At 52.0% G+C, this 16,200-nt stretch overlaps 5 protein-coding genes and 3 non-coding genes across 8 annotated transcripts; 5 read left to right on the top strand and 3 right to left on the bottom strand.

The window, feature by feature from the left end:
- The first annotated feature begins 2,388 nt into the window (after positions 1-2,388).
- Positions 2,389-2,473, top strand: B0H65DRAFT_t257. Its single transcript has one exon. It is a non-coding gene; the product is annotated as a tRNA-Gln (tRNA).
- Positions 2,474-2,829: 356 nt separating this feature from the next.
- Positions 2,830-2,915, bottom strand: B0H65DRAFT_t256. The gene has a single exon. It is a non-coding gene; the product is annotated as a tRNA-Gln (tRNA).
- A 96-nt stretch (positions 2,916-3,011) lies between these two features.
- Positions 3,012-3,097, bottom strand: B0H65DRAFT_t255. Its single transcript has one exon. It is a non-coding gene; the product is annotated as a tRNA-Gln (tRNA).
- Positions 3,098-4,171: 1,074 nt separating this feature from the next.
- Positions 4,172-5,337, top strand: B0H65DRAFT_213576 (uncharacterized protein). Its single transcript, XM_062821966.1, has one exon. The coding sequence runs from the start codon at positions 4,196-4,198 to the stop codon at positions 5,099-5,101; it is 906 nt and encodes a 301-aa protein (XP_062682385.1). The 5' UTR covers positions 4,172-4,195; the 3' UTR covers positions 5,102-5,337.
- Position 5,338: 1 nt separating this feature from the next.
- Positions 5,339-6,381, top strand: B0H65DRAFT_213614 (uncharacterized protein). The gene has a single exon (XM_062821967.1). It carries the CDS (start codon positions 5,432-5,434, stop codon positions 6,011-6,013), a length of 582 nt encoding a protein of 193 aa, XP_062682384.1. The 5' UTR covers positions 5,339-5,431; the 3' UTR covers positions 6,014-6,381.
- An 87-nt stretch (positions 6,382-6,468) lies between these two features.
- Positions 6,469-7,674, top strand: B0H65DRAFT_213629 (Alpha/Beta hydrolase protein). The gene is made up of 2 exons (XM_062821968.1): positions 6,469-6,771; positions 6,828-7,674. Exons 1-2 carry the CDS (start codon positions 6,613-6,615, stop codon positions 7,545-7,547), a joined length of 879 nt encoding a protein of 292 aa, XP_062682383.1. The 5' UTR covers positions 6,469-6,612; the 3' UTR covers positions 7,548-7,674.
- A 2,939-nt stretch (positions 7,675-10,613) lies between these two features.
- On the top strand, positions 10,614-12,837 carry B0H65DRAFT_525935 (uncharacterized protein; the record flags this gene model as incomplete). Its single annotated transcript, XM_062828849.1, has 3 exons — positions 10,614-10,786; positions 10,842-11,382; positions 11,455-12,837. 3 exons carry the CDS (start codon positions 10,614-10,616, stop codon positions 12,835-12,837), a joined length of 2,097 nt encoding a protein of 698 aa, XP_062682382.1.
- Positions 12,838-14,491: 1,654 nt separating this feature from the next.
- B0H65DRAFT_426348 (uncharacterized protein) lies at positions 14,492-14,848 on the bottom strand (the record flags this gene model as incomplete). The annotated part of the gene is made up of 1 exon (XM_062824628.1): positions 14,492-14,848. One exon carries the CDS (start codon positions 14,846-14,848, stop codon positions 14,492-14,494), a length of 357 nt encoding a protein of 118 aa, XP_062682381.1.
- Positions 14,849-16,200: the final 1,352 nt, after the last annotated feature.

Here is a 16,200-nt window from a genome sequence, read left to right as displayed (position 1 = left end):
AGTGAGAATCGAAGGAGCGACTGGACTTGTCAATTCCGTTGCTGCGCAAGGTTGAAGCGCAACGATTCCCTTGCCACGTACCCAATTTTACCGCAATGCGCTAAGAGCACTAAAAGTCCACTGAAGGTCCAGATTGGCGACAGGGGTCACGAAAGGGGTTTAAACACTTCAACTTGTACACCTAAAGCAGGTCCGGGCATTACATTACACAAACACAACAGATGCACGTCGGACAAGCTGAAAGGTGACGAGAACTGTCAATGTTTTGGCGCATGTCGTCTTGACTTTGACTGGGTAGATTCATCCGATGATGGTGACAGCAGCCCCTGGCTTGTGCGGACGGGATGAAAGTGATGGATGTGGGAAATTCATTGACTCGGAAAAAGCAATCATGTAATACCGAACGGTACCTTACAGGAGGAGAACCCAATACATCCCCGTGGTTCCTGTCTTGGACTCTAGAGAAGCACAGCCACGATCTCTATAGTAGACAGACTCACAAATTTGAGAGCAACTGAAAGATATCTAGCACTACCACCATCCAACGTGGCTTGCCGTCGAATCCGCGAATATGTCCGGGGACTGTCTCAGTTCTCAGCTCCATGGTAGGGCCCAAGTGGACTGCAAGCGACATTCTCGGGAACACCTCAATTAAGGTAATCTCGAATCTTGGCATCCCTCCCTCCCTCTTCCCTCACTTTGATGTCCCTCCTCCTTACCTACCTTGGGTACATATCCAAAGTCCCCAAAACTGGCGCCCCAGACCAGGATGGATACTGAATCAAGATGAACATCTGATATTCCAATGCCCTTTTATCTCATTCTCGACATGTCAACAGCAACAACAACAACAACAACAACGACCTTTATTTGATCTCAGACCTCCCCTTTTTCATCACACGATGAGAAAGGTCCGTGCTGTGTTTCTCGAAATGTGTCTCCACAGCTTCGCCGTTCCTGGGCGCTGGTTCCTGGTTCCATGCGCGGTTTATAGTGGGTCCTCTGCTTATCGTGCCCTGTCGCACATGATTGACATGCACGAGAGCGGGACACTCATCGACCAGTCACTGCCTGCCGCTGCCCTGCCAAGTGCCTGCCCTGTCTGTTTCAGTGTTGCTCTCCTGTCGATTGCAATTCGTTTGTTCCCTTGTCCTCCCCATCGTCTTCCATTCCGACAACGTTCGCTACCTTCAGCCCAGAAGCCCAATCTCCAGTCGCAAATCGTAACGTCTTTCTCCCCCTCCCCGGGTAGGATTTAGGGATGGCCTTCGTCCCGGGGCATCAACGCTGATCCGCGTCCTTCCACTCATCGTGAAGTGTTTCCAAAGACTTGACGCCTTTCCTTAGGGCTACCTGCTGACATCATGCTCGTCTCAACAGACTGTTATTGCCAAAGTATATTGGCCCGACATCGCGTCCCAGCGGTTGCTTTCCAGGCCCGGCATACCCTTACGCTATCTACCTCGACAGCCACAATCGCGGCCATGACCATGATCCATACCAGTGCACAATCACGGTGCCGACCGAGAATCGATGCTACATATGGCTACGGCTTCCCGGTAAATACCATCGAAGCTCGACGACCGAAACCTCTGCATACGCCGCCACGAAAATATGAAGCACGGTCCCATCCCGAGTCCCAAGAGCTGAAGAACCACTGCCAAGCCCGTGTCACAGTCGCACGCATACCAGTGCGAAACTGCCATGCAACCTCCTCCGGGTCTTTCATATTTTATTGAGAGACATGATCAACCCGTGCCGGATTCGAGAAACCCACGCGGGCGGCTCGGAAGGATATACCCGTGGCTTCTGTTCCACGCCCTAGTGGCGCCTCTACACTCGCTCGGAACAGGGAACGGATGGTCAAAGCTGAAAGAAGGGATGACAGCCATCACACAATATCGGCTACACTACCCGGTTGTCTGCCGAACCTGTGCCCGGGTGCAACTGATCCTTTGTTGCGCCGAGGCGCACAAGCTTCCCAGTTGGGCGGTGGCTTATGGTACGCTTGCGCGGCTCTGGCATCGTCTTCGCGGAGCCGTCCTTGCCAAGTGGCAAGGACAGTATACATGATGATGGTCGTCAGTCGCGGAAGCACAGGGTACAATGTGCTCACTAAATACCAGATCTTCTACACGTCCACGTTGCTCAACAAGCATCCTCGTTGCGACAGCTTCGCCCATGACGTCCCCATCTTCAACCCCTGTGGAGTCTCCGCCCTCGGGAGCGGGCCATCCCGGCCTCATCGTTTCCAGGCACCCAGGGTCCCGTCCGGAGCACAAGTCCACTACATGCCCGATCTCCACCTTGATTAGGGCATACATGGGTTGATAAAGACACACTCCCAGCACGCAGCTCAAGAGCGAGCAATCATCACCCGCCTGTGAAGGTTGTATAGTGTAGCGGTTATCACTCCGGATTCTGATGTCTTCAGAACATTCCGGCAACCCCGGTTCGATTCCGGGTACGACCTACCTTTTTCCTTTTGTTCAGGCTTCAGCTTGTTAGCTGGCGAAATGTTGTGCCACGGATTTTTTTCATTTTGTTGCTCACGTCTTGGGTCAGATGTCAAGTGCTATTCATTCTGAGATGATTATTGACAATTTACGGTGACATCTCCATCTTCCCTTTCTTGCAGCAAAAAGTGCTGATGCATTTTGCCTCTTATGTTATTCGTCTTGCCCATGCTAGCATGAAAAACGTTGACAAGCATTTGCACAGGCGGAATTATATGTTGTTCTCGCGTGTGATAATCTTGTTTTTCCTGAAACTTTGGCTGTTGCTGGAAGCAAAGAAACGCTTGTCACGAAAACAAAAATGCAAAAGATCAGGTCGTACCCGGAATCGAACCGGGGTTGCCGGAATGTTCTGAGGGGATTCAGAATCCGGAGTGATAACCGCTACACTATACAACCTTGTTGTTGTGCGCTTGAAGAAATCTCAGCTTAAGAAAAAGGCCTCAAGCTTGGCGACGCGAAAAGAAAAAAAGTAAAAGAAAAAGGGTCAAAAAGAGGTCGTACCCGGAATCGAACCGGGGTTGCCGGAATGTTCTGAGGGGGTTCAGAATCCGGAGTGATAACCGCTACACTATACAACCGCTTGTTGTTGGTTGGCACCCAATCTACCCCCCTTATTGTCCATACCATAAGAAATGATGGCCTCACACAACCACACCGCACGACATGACACTGCGTCGGACCAACCCTTAGAGCCCAATCAGATGCGTCGTCATAATGATATACGAGTTGGGATGGAATTTATATCCCGAGATATGGCTTCTGGTTGTCGCAATGCCGTGGGATTGCGCGCAAAGGCGATGGTAGACGGGTTACATCATGTTGTAGGGATAGCGGTTGTAAACATCATTCCCCCTCATGGTCACGATTCCGTCACTCTCCAACAACAAACCCCAAACGGACATACATCGAATTCCAGTCCAAAAGATCAACCCATCCTCAACTGGACTTTTCAGTCAAGTAACAGATTCTGCGATCACCAACGCCCGAATTCGGTTTCACCACCTGATCCCGCTGCCCGGCCCCGTGTAAATGGCCACCACCGCCACCATGGCTTTCCTTGACAAGTCCACCTCCGTCACCCCCCTTCCACACGAACAGCCCAAGAAACAATGTCCATCCGACCGCTGGAATTCCTACGATGACTGGAAAGACAACGGGCCAATGCGCACTCGTCTCGAACGCTTCATGTCCTCCATAAACAAAGATGCCCTTAAATCCCACGTTGAAAAGCTGCTGCACTCTCCCGTCAGGCTCTCCGACCGCTTCTCCGCCGGGCAGTACTGGTGCTGCTTCGAATTTTCTACACCCGACGATCGGCGCCTTGTCATTGCCCGCGTACGCCTGCCGAGGCATCCCGAGCATGAGGGTAAAGGCGACGACGCAGAAGAGGCGGAAACATATCTGGTGCAGTGCGAGGTGGCAACTATGGCTTTCCTTAGGGACAATGTGAAAACCTTTCCGTTTCCGAAGTGTTATGCGGTTGAGAAACCGGGGATTGAACAGGCGCGGAGGGTGGGGGCGTCGTATATGCTGATAAAGGGCTTCTTTGGGAATACGGTGGAACATGCAGTAGGAGATTTTTGGGATCTTCCGGTGGGTTTCGCTCCCGGTGTTGTTAAAATGGACAGAGCAAGGAGGTACTGACGATAGAGCAGGTTGAGACGCAAGAACACATCATGTCGCAATGGACGATGGCCCAAGCAGAACTCGCCTCCTTCACCTTCCCAACCATCGGTTCCATATCGGAATACTCCACGGAGAAAGGTCCAACCATTGGTCCCATAGCAACGCCATCCATCAACGGTTTTGCCGACCGCGGCCCCCTATCTTCAAGCTGGGAGTACTTCCGCAACATCGCCGACGCCAGGTTCAAAGCTACTCTTCAACGTTCATCATCCCCATCACCCTCCCACTCAACCAATCCCGATCCCGAATCCCCCTCCGAACTCGACAAATTAGGCCACTTCATCTTCCGTGACCTCGTCTACAACTCCCCCCTATTTCGCTCCCCGCCCTCTGCTCCTGCCGTCAACGGCCCCTTCCCCTTCAACCACATGGACCTCGGCATCCAAAACATCCTTGTCTCTACCTCCCCCGATTCCTCCTCCGGAAGTACTTACGACTTCCTAGCTGTCATAGACTGGGAGATGGCCCAATCTGCTCCGTGGGAGGTGTTTTACTATCCTGTTCCGTTCCCTCTGCTCTCTTCCCAGCAAGAGTCCCTTATCCTTCGTGACGAAAAGCACCCCGAATACGATAAGACGGTCAAAAAGCAGAAGGCGAGGGATCTCTACCGCCAGAAGTTCCGGGAGGCCGAGGAAAAATTGGAGGCAGAAGGCAGACCATTGCCAGCTAGCATAGCGGGTGTGTTGGAGGGGAGTAAAGCGTCGAGGTGTTTTGGGGTGGTGGAGAAACTGGGAGTGTTTAAGGGGGTGGAGAGTGAGTTGGTTAGGGAGTTGGTGAGGTTGGGGTACGGAGAAGAAGGAAAGGAAATGAGAAAGGGGGAAGTGGAAGGGTGGCTGAAGGTGAAGAGACGGGAGATGGAGGCGTTCCTCAAAAAGGGGGGAATGGTCAAGGGTTAGAATTGGAAGAAACGAGCAGAGGAGGATGTTATCTTGCAGTCGCAGGCTTGAAAACAAAGTATCTCAACCAGGCCACGGCATCACGATTCAGTTCAATTCCAAAAACAATCGAACTTGCCCTTCATTAGCTACCTTGGCGTAGTGTCCAGCACCCGCCTTCCAGCCATTCACTACAAGTGTCCCATCTGCTCAACCTCATTCCTTCGACCACTACATAGGACACAGCGGCGCAGTTGGCGAAACGCCGGTCAAAGCCGGCGAAGGGATAACTTGAAAGGGCCATTTGGCTGACAGTCTGGATTGTTACAGGTCCCCGGTCACTGGACCTGGATGGCGATGCTGGAACCACCGGAGGTGATGATGCGTTCATGTCCAAACACTTCCATACCTAGGCTCTTCAAGGGACTAATCTTGAGCTTGGAACTGACTGTAACTTTGACGAAGGGAGCGTGCATAACAGTCCAGATCGAAGTGGGACAAGTTGTCACCACGAAAACGGACGATGAAAGCGCAGGGCGGCAGGAGGGCGTTGAAGTCAGTCGATTCAACAAGATGTGGATGTGTAACATCTACTCTGGAACTGTCAATAGCTCGCCGTCCAGATACACAGCTTTGCAGATTTGGACCATGACCGCATCTCCCTCGATGAACAATCACTACCTAATATGGATGATATGCTCGATCATTGCTGCTCTCCTCGCTGTCACTTCGGATACACTCAGCGGCAAATGGAACAGAGTGTCCCTCCGCACAAATGACAACAACCAGCATGACACTGGAGTTCCTAGCCGGGGAATGGGGAAAGGTATTACCCATCACAGAGAGGAGGTAGACCGCCAGAGATTTGGTCAGATCAACTCGTCAAGTCCCTCTTGGAGAGCAGGAAGTGCTGTTTCGATGCACAGGCATTGATGGCTGACGTCATCTAGTCTGTTCCCATGCCAATGACACGCGAGTGTCAACGGTGAGGCTATTCCCAATTACCGACACCACTTGCCGAAGCTGCGGCTCTTTGGATCCGAAAAGTCAAAAGGTTATTTGGACGCGTGGACGCTCTGGGGTACCATAGCAAGATCTGGGGAAATTGGGAAATGCTACGTTGTGACGCGTCACTTGACGAGGGCAAATATTTACCCGCCATCTGTGCGTGTGTCTTGTTTTGCCGAATGTGCCTCAAGACTCTCGTTCCCTTGCACGACGATCGCTTGCACGAGGGCAACATCGCTTAGATTTTTGCTCTTGTACGGCCACTTCGATTAGGCCTTTATGCGCACGGCCTTTATGCGCACGAATTGTGGGAATGTTGTCGAGGAGGATGGTGTTGAACGAGGATGATGATATTGAACGAGGGGATTCGATGAACGCTTGGATTGGCCTCTGAGAGGTCCTTGGGATGATGATTGAGGTATAAATGGTCTGGCGCCATGCCAGTCTGGATCGAGAATCTGGGGAAAGCAAACAGTTAGCCATCATCTATCAACACCTCGACTACTTCCTTCACCTTTTTCACCATGCTGGCCAAAACACTATTCGGGCTCGCCCTCACCGCGGCCACAGGCCTCTGTGCCTCGTTGCAGCAGGTGACGAACTGGGGCAGCAACCCCACCAAAATCAAGATGTACACCTACGTCCCTGACAAGCTGGCCACAAAGCCCGCCATCATCGTAGCTGTGAGTACTTCTATCTTTCTTCCCACACAATCGCGATGCTAACGAGGTGACGACAGCTCCACGGCTGTGGCGGCACTGCCCCTGACTGGTACTCCAGGACACGCCTCCCCTCCTACGCCGACCAACTCGGCTTCATCCTCATCTACCCCGGCACACCCAACATGTCCAATTGCTGGGGGGTTAACGACCCTGCCTCTCTCACGCACGGAGCCGGTGGCGACTCGGTCGGCATCATTGCCATGGTGAACTACACCCTGGCCAAATACAAGGGCGACGCTTCGCGCGTCTATGTCATGGGCAGCTCCTCCGGTGCCATGATGACCAACGTCCTCGCTGGCACTTACCCGGAGGTCTTCGAGGCCGGAGCTGCGTACTCGGGCGTTGCCCACGCTTGTTTCGCCGGCGCTGCGTCGGCTACTCCTGCCTCAGCCAACCAGACCTGCGCCAGGGGACTGCAGCACACTCCGCAGGAATGGGGCAACTTTGTGAGGAATTCTTACCCAGGGTATACGGGACGCAGACCAAGGATGCAAATTATCCATGGTGCTGCCGATACGCTGGTGTATCCGAGGTGTGCGATGGAGGCCCTGAAGCAGTGGTCGAATGTGCTGGGGATCGAGTTTTCGAGGAATGTCAGCGGAGTGCCGAGCCAGGCGTATACGCAGATGGTGTATGGGGATGGCAGCAAATTGGTTGGGTATATGGGCGCAGGCGTGGGGCATACGGCTCCGGTGAATGAGCCGGTGATGTTGAAGTTCTTTGGGTTGATGAACTAGTTTGGTAAAGGAAGGCGGAGGGGAGAGAGTGGTTACGCACCCGAGTTGGACTGGAATCTGGAGATGATGATGACGTTGGGGAGGGAGTCGGATAATTTTTGCGATTAGTTATGGCCTGCGGCTCTGGAACTAACAGCGGAAATCAATCGATGGATCTGAAACAAAACGGTCGAATGCGCCTCCGTATTTGACTTGCTGTTTACCTAGCATGTTTGTATCTCGGAGTCCCTTGGTGTTCTGGCCAAGTTCGGTTATCAGAAGTTGGAGTCGAGTGTTCCTGCAATCCTGGCGCGTCTGTCTGCGAAATGCACTGCTGCCTGATCCGTAGCCTTGCAGCCAACGCGGGACACGTACCCTTTGTGCCTTCCGCTTTTGTTGCCCAACCGAAAAGGCTGGGCTAGGTATGCGGTGCTCAGATCACTCCGCAAAGAAGAATGAAGGAATAAGCAAAACTTTGAGTTGAGTTCGAGCCACTCAGCTCGGAATCTTCGGTCATCACTGCATCCCGTCATCTTCCATCTCTACACTGTTTACGTACGGTTATTCCGTCTCATTTCCCCACGTTGTCATCTGCCATCCTACCAGTCGCCGCGCTTCCGTCTCTTCGGAGATCTCGACCGAACAACGCCCGCCAAACGCTGCTTAGCTGTGGGTGCCACCCTGTTTAGACCGTCCCAAGACAGTCTCCAGACCGTTTACTACATAGACCGTTTACATGTGTAAACTAAACTATTACGGCCTACCAAAGTGTAGCGGTTTATAAGTATAAACAATCTAAATTTAGGTAAAGGGTCTGGGAACGGTCTGAAAAAGTAGACGGTCCAAAACTCCCTAAGTTATAGGCAGGTTGGAAAAGCACTAGGGCATTTCTTTTCGCGTTCGGTCACGGTCACGGTCACGGTCGCATTGATATATTCATTTCCAAGAACAAGATATCAATTGACTACCTATCTATCTTCGTTGCCCGGCCAAAAAAAGAAGAGAAAAAGAGAGAGAGAGAGAAGAAAAAGAGAAAGAGAGAGAGAGAGCCGGGCAGTCCATCACCAAGGCATTAGTTTTAAAATACCACTTAGCTACAACTTCCACTTGGAAGACAATAACTTAGTGAATGCGCTATCCGGTTCCCTAACTCCCTGGCTCCCTGGTTCTTTGGTTGAGGAAATGAATGACTTGGTGATTTTTGGTTGTAGGGAAGAAAAAGAAGAAGTACAAAGTTTTCGCTCCGAGGTTGGCCTTGTAGTGGTGGAAGGTAGTCATCGTCGCTCTTGCCTTCCGAAGCCTCTTGCCTTCTGGGAAATAGGCACCCAAATTCCCGGCCCAGCATCTAAGGTACCCTATAAGCCGTCTTCAGACCGTCTACTTTTCAGACCATTGGGAAAAAAACAGGCCGTTGGTCTTCCAGACGGTTGAAATTTCCAACGGCTTTTAGTCTCAACCGTAAACCTTTACAACGGTTTAATTGAAGTAGGCCGGCCTTCGACCGTCTAATGCAATAAACAGTAATGAGACCGCCTAAACAGACACCTATCTGCAGCTAAGTGTTGTCCCTTGTACTTATACTACCCAATTACTCGTCGACAAAGACCCGAAACGCAACAAGTCACGATGGCCACCGCAAAGGGATTACTGATAGAGTGCCGCGAGTGGTGCCAGTGCGATCCTGGCCGGATGTGAAGGGCGAGGAGAAATCCAGCAGTCCAGGCATCCCTCAAGTGCAGTGGAAGCCAACAAACAAATCGATTAATCTTTATGGACTCCCTGCAGGTCCTGCGACCTACCCCGGCCAAGAGAGAGCTGTGGCCAACCACGTGGCTCTGGTAACGTCTCCGTTCCCCCAACATGCATCGCCGATATTACTGCCCGCGGAGCCTCAGCTGATGATAGTGTTCTCGCAGATATTACCGAGCAATCTCCTCGGCAACTCCATTCTTCCTCTCGAGCTCAGCTCCGACTCGATCGGTTCTCCCGCCAGGCGACCTTCCTAGAACGAACAACTACGAGCTGAAACGTGCGGTTGTCTTGATTGGGACAAGCAAACATACTCGGGTCAGGTATAGCGGCCTCCTTGTGGCCCATGCCATGAATGACGGCAACCCCTAAAGAAGCTTTCTAGAAGGAATTCGGAGTTCGGACCTTGTCCCTGTAAGGGTGAGGGTGTGCAACCTTCGACACCAAGTACATCGAGGACAAGCATCGTTAGTTGCGCCAACCTACAGGATCGGATGGGCGAACGCAGCCACCACCTAACCGTCCATCTACAAGGCGACTGGTGCACCCGATCGCCCGTGTAACCGTCCGCAACCTTATCCTCGCTTTCACTCTCGACCATTGCTGCATGGAAGACCGCCGGGAAAATGCATGCTCTCGCACCATATCCTCTCTGTTGTTTCCACCTTCTATCAGCCCGTCAACCGTTGATGCGCAACCCGATCACTCGGCAATTCCCGAGCCCGTTCTTGAGGCCGAGATTACTGATCTACCTATCAGGTACCGTTCCTTAGGTTGATACTGACTCTCTGCGGACGTACGCTCTTGCTGCTCTGGCTATCTTTCATCCCTCGCCTTTGCTCTCCTAAACCCGCTAACACATCCCGTTACTGCCCAGGACCTGGCCGCGCTACAACAGACCCAACAACCCGACTTTTTACACTTCGGCAACCCCTTTTTGCCAAATATGCAAAACACAACGGTTGATATTACCAGTTCAACTGTCCCACAATACCCTTGTCATCCTCCCTAGACGGTACGTTACCGTACGTATCTGAGGTCTGCCGTCGAACATCGCCGCTCCGTCTGCATTTGGCTATCAGTTAACTCCTACGAGGACGAACACCCCAGTTCAGCATCTCACAATGAACAATCCATACCATGAGCTTACGGCCTTTGTCAAAGAATGCGACCGGGTCGCCATGTGGCATGTGGGTACTCTTCGGGGACCAACATGGGGATGAACACAGGTATATGATGGTACAGGTCCCCGAAGAGGAACTACATCCCCGAAGAACAACACCACCCTCTCGGTCTCAAGCGAAATAAACATCCCAGTCCTCCTTATACTCGTCTATTATGTCCTCTTCTGGAACCTCATCCTCCAAAGCTTCTCCTGGGGGCACAAGGATTGGGCGGCCACCTCAGTGGACCGTGTCGAGGTCACGGAAGTTGGCCAGACTGTATGTCTACACAACCTTGTCTATCGGAAGGATCATTAAGGTTCTTGAGGATGATCTCTTCGCTCCCCGGTATGTGATAAAGCACCGCTCCCTGGCAAGTCAACGGTGGCTGACCGGTCTCCAGAAAAAACTCGGCTCAAAAGACAGTGCATAAAATGCTCGACAACGACCCCCGTTATCTGCGCCCGGAGTCACGAGTTGAGATGGATCAACGCATCGACTGTCTGTCAAAGTCTACCATTCGCAAGCGAACACCAGGCCATATCATTGGCCGACCACAGCCTAGGGAGGTCCAACGAAGGATATCCGACTGTTCGACGCTATACGCCGAAAAGGTGTGCTCATTACTCGACAACTTCACGATAGCGAGTGGGTCAGACCTCGAAGAGATACAACGACACCCTTGGTGGGCCGAGTCTTGCGAGCTTCCAGAGACGGACATTGGCACCTTCGAGGAGTCCCCCACACTGGGCTTTGCGGTACCAGGGGATTTCCTGACTGCCCATACCCTGAACTGTGCTGAAGTTCCAGCACCCGGGCATGGTAGCGGAACTTGTTGGTGCGCAATCGTGGCGGAAACGACAAGAGAAGAAGGCTCATGGCTGATACCAACCGGAGAGATACGGGATGAAGTTAGCGACCTGGTCAGGAATCCATCACCGGAGGTATGCCAGTTGCATGACCCCTTTGGCAACACCCTACTTCACTTGTTTGCTGCCAAAAGCGGCTGTCAAGAGCAGCTATTTCGGCTCGTACCATACGCCGGCGGTGCCTTAGGCCTTACCAACACTGCAAACCAGACGTTTCTTCATGTCTTGAGCCTCGAATGGTTCACCAATGTCCCAAGCGTCCTGTCTTCTCTGCGAAGACTTCTTGACCTCGTTCGTCACTCTAACCAGGACATCTTCCATATCACCGATGTCTATGGTCGCACCTTCTTCCACCGGGCAGCATCCCTGGTGGCAAACCGGGAGGTTTTGACCGATGTCCTAGCATACTGCAATCCCGCAATTCCACTATCTCGAGATGCATTCGGCTTCGATCCAGTCGCCAATGTCCAGCCGGGCGCGGCCATTCTACAACCTGGAACTCCCATATACGGTAGCCCCGTCTCCTATTCTCCACACGAACTCCCTAACCGATCAAGCACACCCTCCAGTATCCCCTCCCCCAGCGTCAGCGTCGCTGGAGTACCCTCTCCAGCAGACGAGGGCCCCTTCCTAGCCTACCACGCCCGCCTCATCAAAATCATCCACTCAGCCTATTCCAACCCCATCGCCGAGGACTCCGAAGGCCGTAACGGCTTGCACTGTCTGGCAGAAGCCATCATCAACCAACAAAGCATGGACGAGCAACGTTCTGCCTTATCATCCACGTCCAGTAGCCGTCCCCAAAAGCGCAGCAGACACTCGTCACTCTCATCGGAATTCACCCCTATCCACGTCATTCAATCCCCTGGTCCCACTTCCCACCCCTCTCCTATTACAAGTACTTTCGGGGTAGTGACAGAAAAGGAAAATCCCCTTCCATCTCGCCTCCGCCACTTACACTCCCTCCTCCACCCTTCCTCTGGGCACAGCGCCGTAGGCATAAACCCAAACGCATATGACAAATCAGGCACCACTCCCCTTATGGCCTTCATTCAGCATATTCCTGATCACGAAGACGATAAGTCTCGCACTCTCCAAAGCATCCTCGAAACCCTAATAAGAGGCGGAGCAAACATTGAAGCGAGGAACAGAAGAGGAGAAACGCCCTTGTTAATGGCGGCGAGGTTGGGAAGGAAAACTGCTATAAGTGTGTTAATGGAGCAGGGGGCTAACGTGCGGGTGAGAGACAAGTGGGGGAGGGGGATTCTGGAGGTTCTGGACTGGGGGGTCTTGGGATGTAATGGTTCCGTTAATAAAGCCCAGGGAGAGAAGTTAACTGGAAGAGAAGAGGGGATAAAGGAGAGAGAGGAGTTGGCGCTTTATGCTAGGTTGGAGGCTTGTAGTGGTTTGTTAACGGGACGGAGGGATTGGGGAGTTGGGTACATGAGGGAGAAGGAAGAGGAAGGGATGGGCGTGGTGGGAGAGTGGAGGATAAAAGGACAGGCTGCTGTGGAGGAAATGGAGATGTGAAGTGGTAGATGATGGGTGGGATTGATATATGGCGGGCATTGGAATGGATCAAGACATAAGATATCGACAGCAAGCATGGGAAGGAAATTTGGCATAGTACTGGCTTCAGCATTAATATAGACTTCATTCACATAGCAGGCGGGAGACAGACTACGGATAAATACATATCAAGTTCATTATTCCCAAAATAATCACCTCTTCGGCTTACCGGTTAGGACACCACTACCGATTTGGGGTCTTTCTATAACATGGCACTCTGTGGGATGTATGCACATCTTATATGTAACAGCGGGTATGTGGAATTGAGACAATACAGAGCATGCATGGTACAATATGTCCGACTGTCGTGCAATGCTGAGCAATGGCAAGCCGTGATCGCATTACACCGCACTTTACTGTGTGAGCACCACGGGAGCAGTGAGCACGACGGAAATTCTCCGCATGAGGGGGGTTGGAGATTTGGAGAAGCAGGTACAACGAGTACCCAAAGAAATCGTGGAAGTACCTCTGCCTTTTCACGGGCGAAAGCAAAGGAGATTCCGAACTGACAACGTGATATTCGAGAAGTTTAGGTTTATCTGAAAGCTGTCTTTCTATCCATCTGGTGTATCTCCCGTCATCATTTCATCCAAGAATTCATCCATACTATACTCAAAGGTCATGCAGCTCCCGTCGCTCGCTGCATTATGCCGAGGAGATGATGTACCTTTTGGGGTACGTCGTGTACATCGTTAACCCCTGCATTAATCGCTTGGCGTTGCGTTCTCCAACTCCTTCTCCAACTCTCCTCCAACTTCACCGAGGGTAGCAGGCGCAGGCACCGCGCCGTTGATGATTACCAGGATGGACACCTCTGTGCAAAGGCAGAATGAGAGTCTGTCGGTGCCAGTAACTGTGATTACAGCAAAGAAAACGCGGCGTGTAGTGTCTTGATGGTGACCGTTGTCCATGGTCTTGTCGGGCCCAACGACCTAGGTGTGACATGCGACCCGCGTGTCGTGCGGGGTTGGTGGATTGGATGAAGTGAAATTTAACGAGCAGATGGGGAAAAGAGATGTGCCAAATGTTGCAGAAAGGAAGCGATAGATCGTCGTTGGATGTGTGTAGCATAGATGGCGTGAAATGGGACGTAAAGAGTAGGGTTGCTAAATGGGCATAGTAGCCTTCGTGTATCATAGTTGTGGCTGTGATCGAGATGATAACAAAGGAAAGGGTTTTCCGAGTGTGTGGTGGAGGAAAGAAATATGAGCGGTGCTTGGTGACAAGCGGCAACGGAATGATACCGGTAGCATCGTGATGGAAGTCGTACGAATGGAAGCACATGTGTTTCTGGGCTTTTGCGATTTGGGGTTTTGGGGATCATCCCGAATTAACGAAATGTCTGGGCCTGACGGGACGCCGTTGTAACGATCGAGAACGTTTCTCCAATTAATGGAGCCCTGGTCCTGGCGTGGTGTAAGTGCTTGAGCGATGGTTTTCCTATTTAGGATGCAAGCTCAAAACTTGATTGGTTGTAATTTCGAGATTTGATTTGTGGGGCGCTGTGTGAACGGTTGTGGGGTAACGAATGAACCCGTGGATGAATCCTCGTTTTGAAGATGACGGGATGAAAGGAACCATAAATCGACGCCCCTGTAACAAGTGGTATAGACAACTACTTGTTGAGATTGAAGGTATTGTCGAACTGATGGATGGCTTCGGCAGCGCGAGTCTGATGGAAAGCAATGCGTGCTGCCTCGTCTCTGTTGGCGGTAGCGGTATTGGTGCTGTCTTGGAAGCGAGCATAGGCATTGCTGTCATCTAAGACGTGTTGCGCCTCAAACATCGCTAGGCGTTGGTGCTGGAGAGAGCCATCGTCAAAGATTTTGACATGGCTATGTCCTGAAGCAGCAGACTCTAGCTGAGACGCGTTGGACAGTCCGAAGGTTCTCGTCTTGGTGGGCGTTAAGCCGCTCTGTGAAAGAGCCGCTCGGTTGCTAATACAAGATGATGTTAGATTAGAGGAACGCATAATATTGCCTTATCTTACAGCAGTGTCCTTGTGTGCATACCTAGGGTGGTTAGCGGAAGAGTGAGCATCGGCCTTCCTTGTTGTCGAGGTCGGAAGGGGTGACGAACTACTGTTATTGTGGGACGGCATGGTGACTCCGAGCTGTGGTTGAAACAACGAGGGTAGAGTAGAAGCCGGGACGGAGGCAGGCCTTGATGAAGGTATATACGTGAATGATGGAAGCAAGAAAGTGGAATTGAAGTGGAAGGTGGAATGACTGTTGCTCCTACGAGCCCTAAGAGAAGGAAAGGGTGTCGGGATATATATATGCTGTGTCGGCATAACAAAATGTCGTAGTCACCGACAACATGCGACCAGGTGTCTCGCTTGTGCCACAGGGGGGGGGGATTATGTGGGCGGAAGAGGTTTATGTGGGCGGAAGGGGTTTGTGGCCTCCATGTCGACAATATATGATGGAGACCTAAATGAAAGACCGTCATACTCATGATGTCAAGTCAACCTGGCCCTCATGGACTTTTGATGCCTGTAGAAGTCCTCTTTCCACGGTAGACATCAAGCGATGAGGGAACGACGACAAGAGAGCGACGAGAGAGGATACAGCGGAATGTTGGTACCACGATGATTTAGCGGGATGGATGAAAGATGGTGGGACTAAGAAAATCAACGTTGGTGATGGTTGCTTGGAGACTTTTGGAGGGAGGAGCATCAGTCCAATTGGCTACCCGCTGGGGTTTCGGCGGAGATTTCAGGTTCTTCTTGGCCCTGCTGTCCAAACCGTTGTCGCTTCCTGCCGTGTTTCTAAAGCTATACCGCTCTGGGACGGACGTGGAAGTACCCTGTACCGTACATTAATGTGTTTTGGCGGTGTTGATGGTAGGCGCGGGAGTGAGGTGGCCGGCCCAATAAACAACGGCGGAACTGCCCACTTGTAAGTAGAAGGTACCTCAGCTTTGTCACAATCGAAGGTTGAAAGTATCAATTGTAATTGTGGTAAAAACGACAGGGGAAAATGGAGGCAACGAATTGTGAGGAAGAAGAGGGTGGAAGTCGGGTTGGGAGAGACATGAAGTCCAGGCACGACCGGAGGGGTCCTAGTAGAAATTGTTTTGACCGGACGTCGGGTGAAGGCGACTTGGGCAGAAGGAAGGCGGTGACCACCTCCGAGTAAGTGAAGGTCGCTTTTGATGGTGGGTGCCGACCGGCAGGGCGAAACTGGATCCCGGAGCCGCGAGAATACACTTCACTTTGACTGGCGACCCGAGGAAGAAGGTTCGTCAGCTGGCTTTGGGCTAAGGCAGACACGTTCGACGAGCAAAGCACCTCCCATCAACATTGCATTCGGGATCGGGCAG

This window comes from Neurospora tetraspora (assembly GCF_033439725.1).
Source record: "Neurospora tetraspora strain CBS 560.94 chromosome Unknown B0H65scaffold_4, whole genome shotgun sequence".
NCBI lineage: Eukaryota > Fungi > Ascomycota > Sordariomycetes > Sordariales > Sordariaceae > Neurospora > Neurospora tetraspora.
This window is presented reverse-complemented; position numbering and strand designations above follow the sequence as displayed.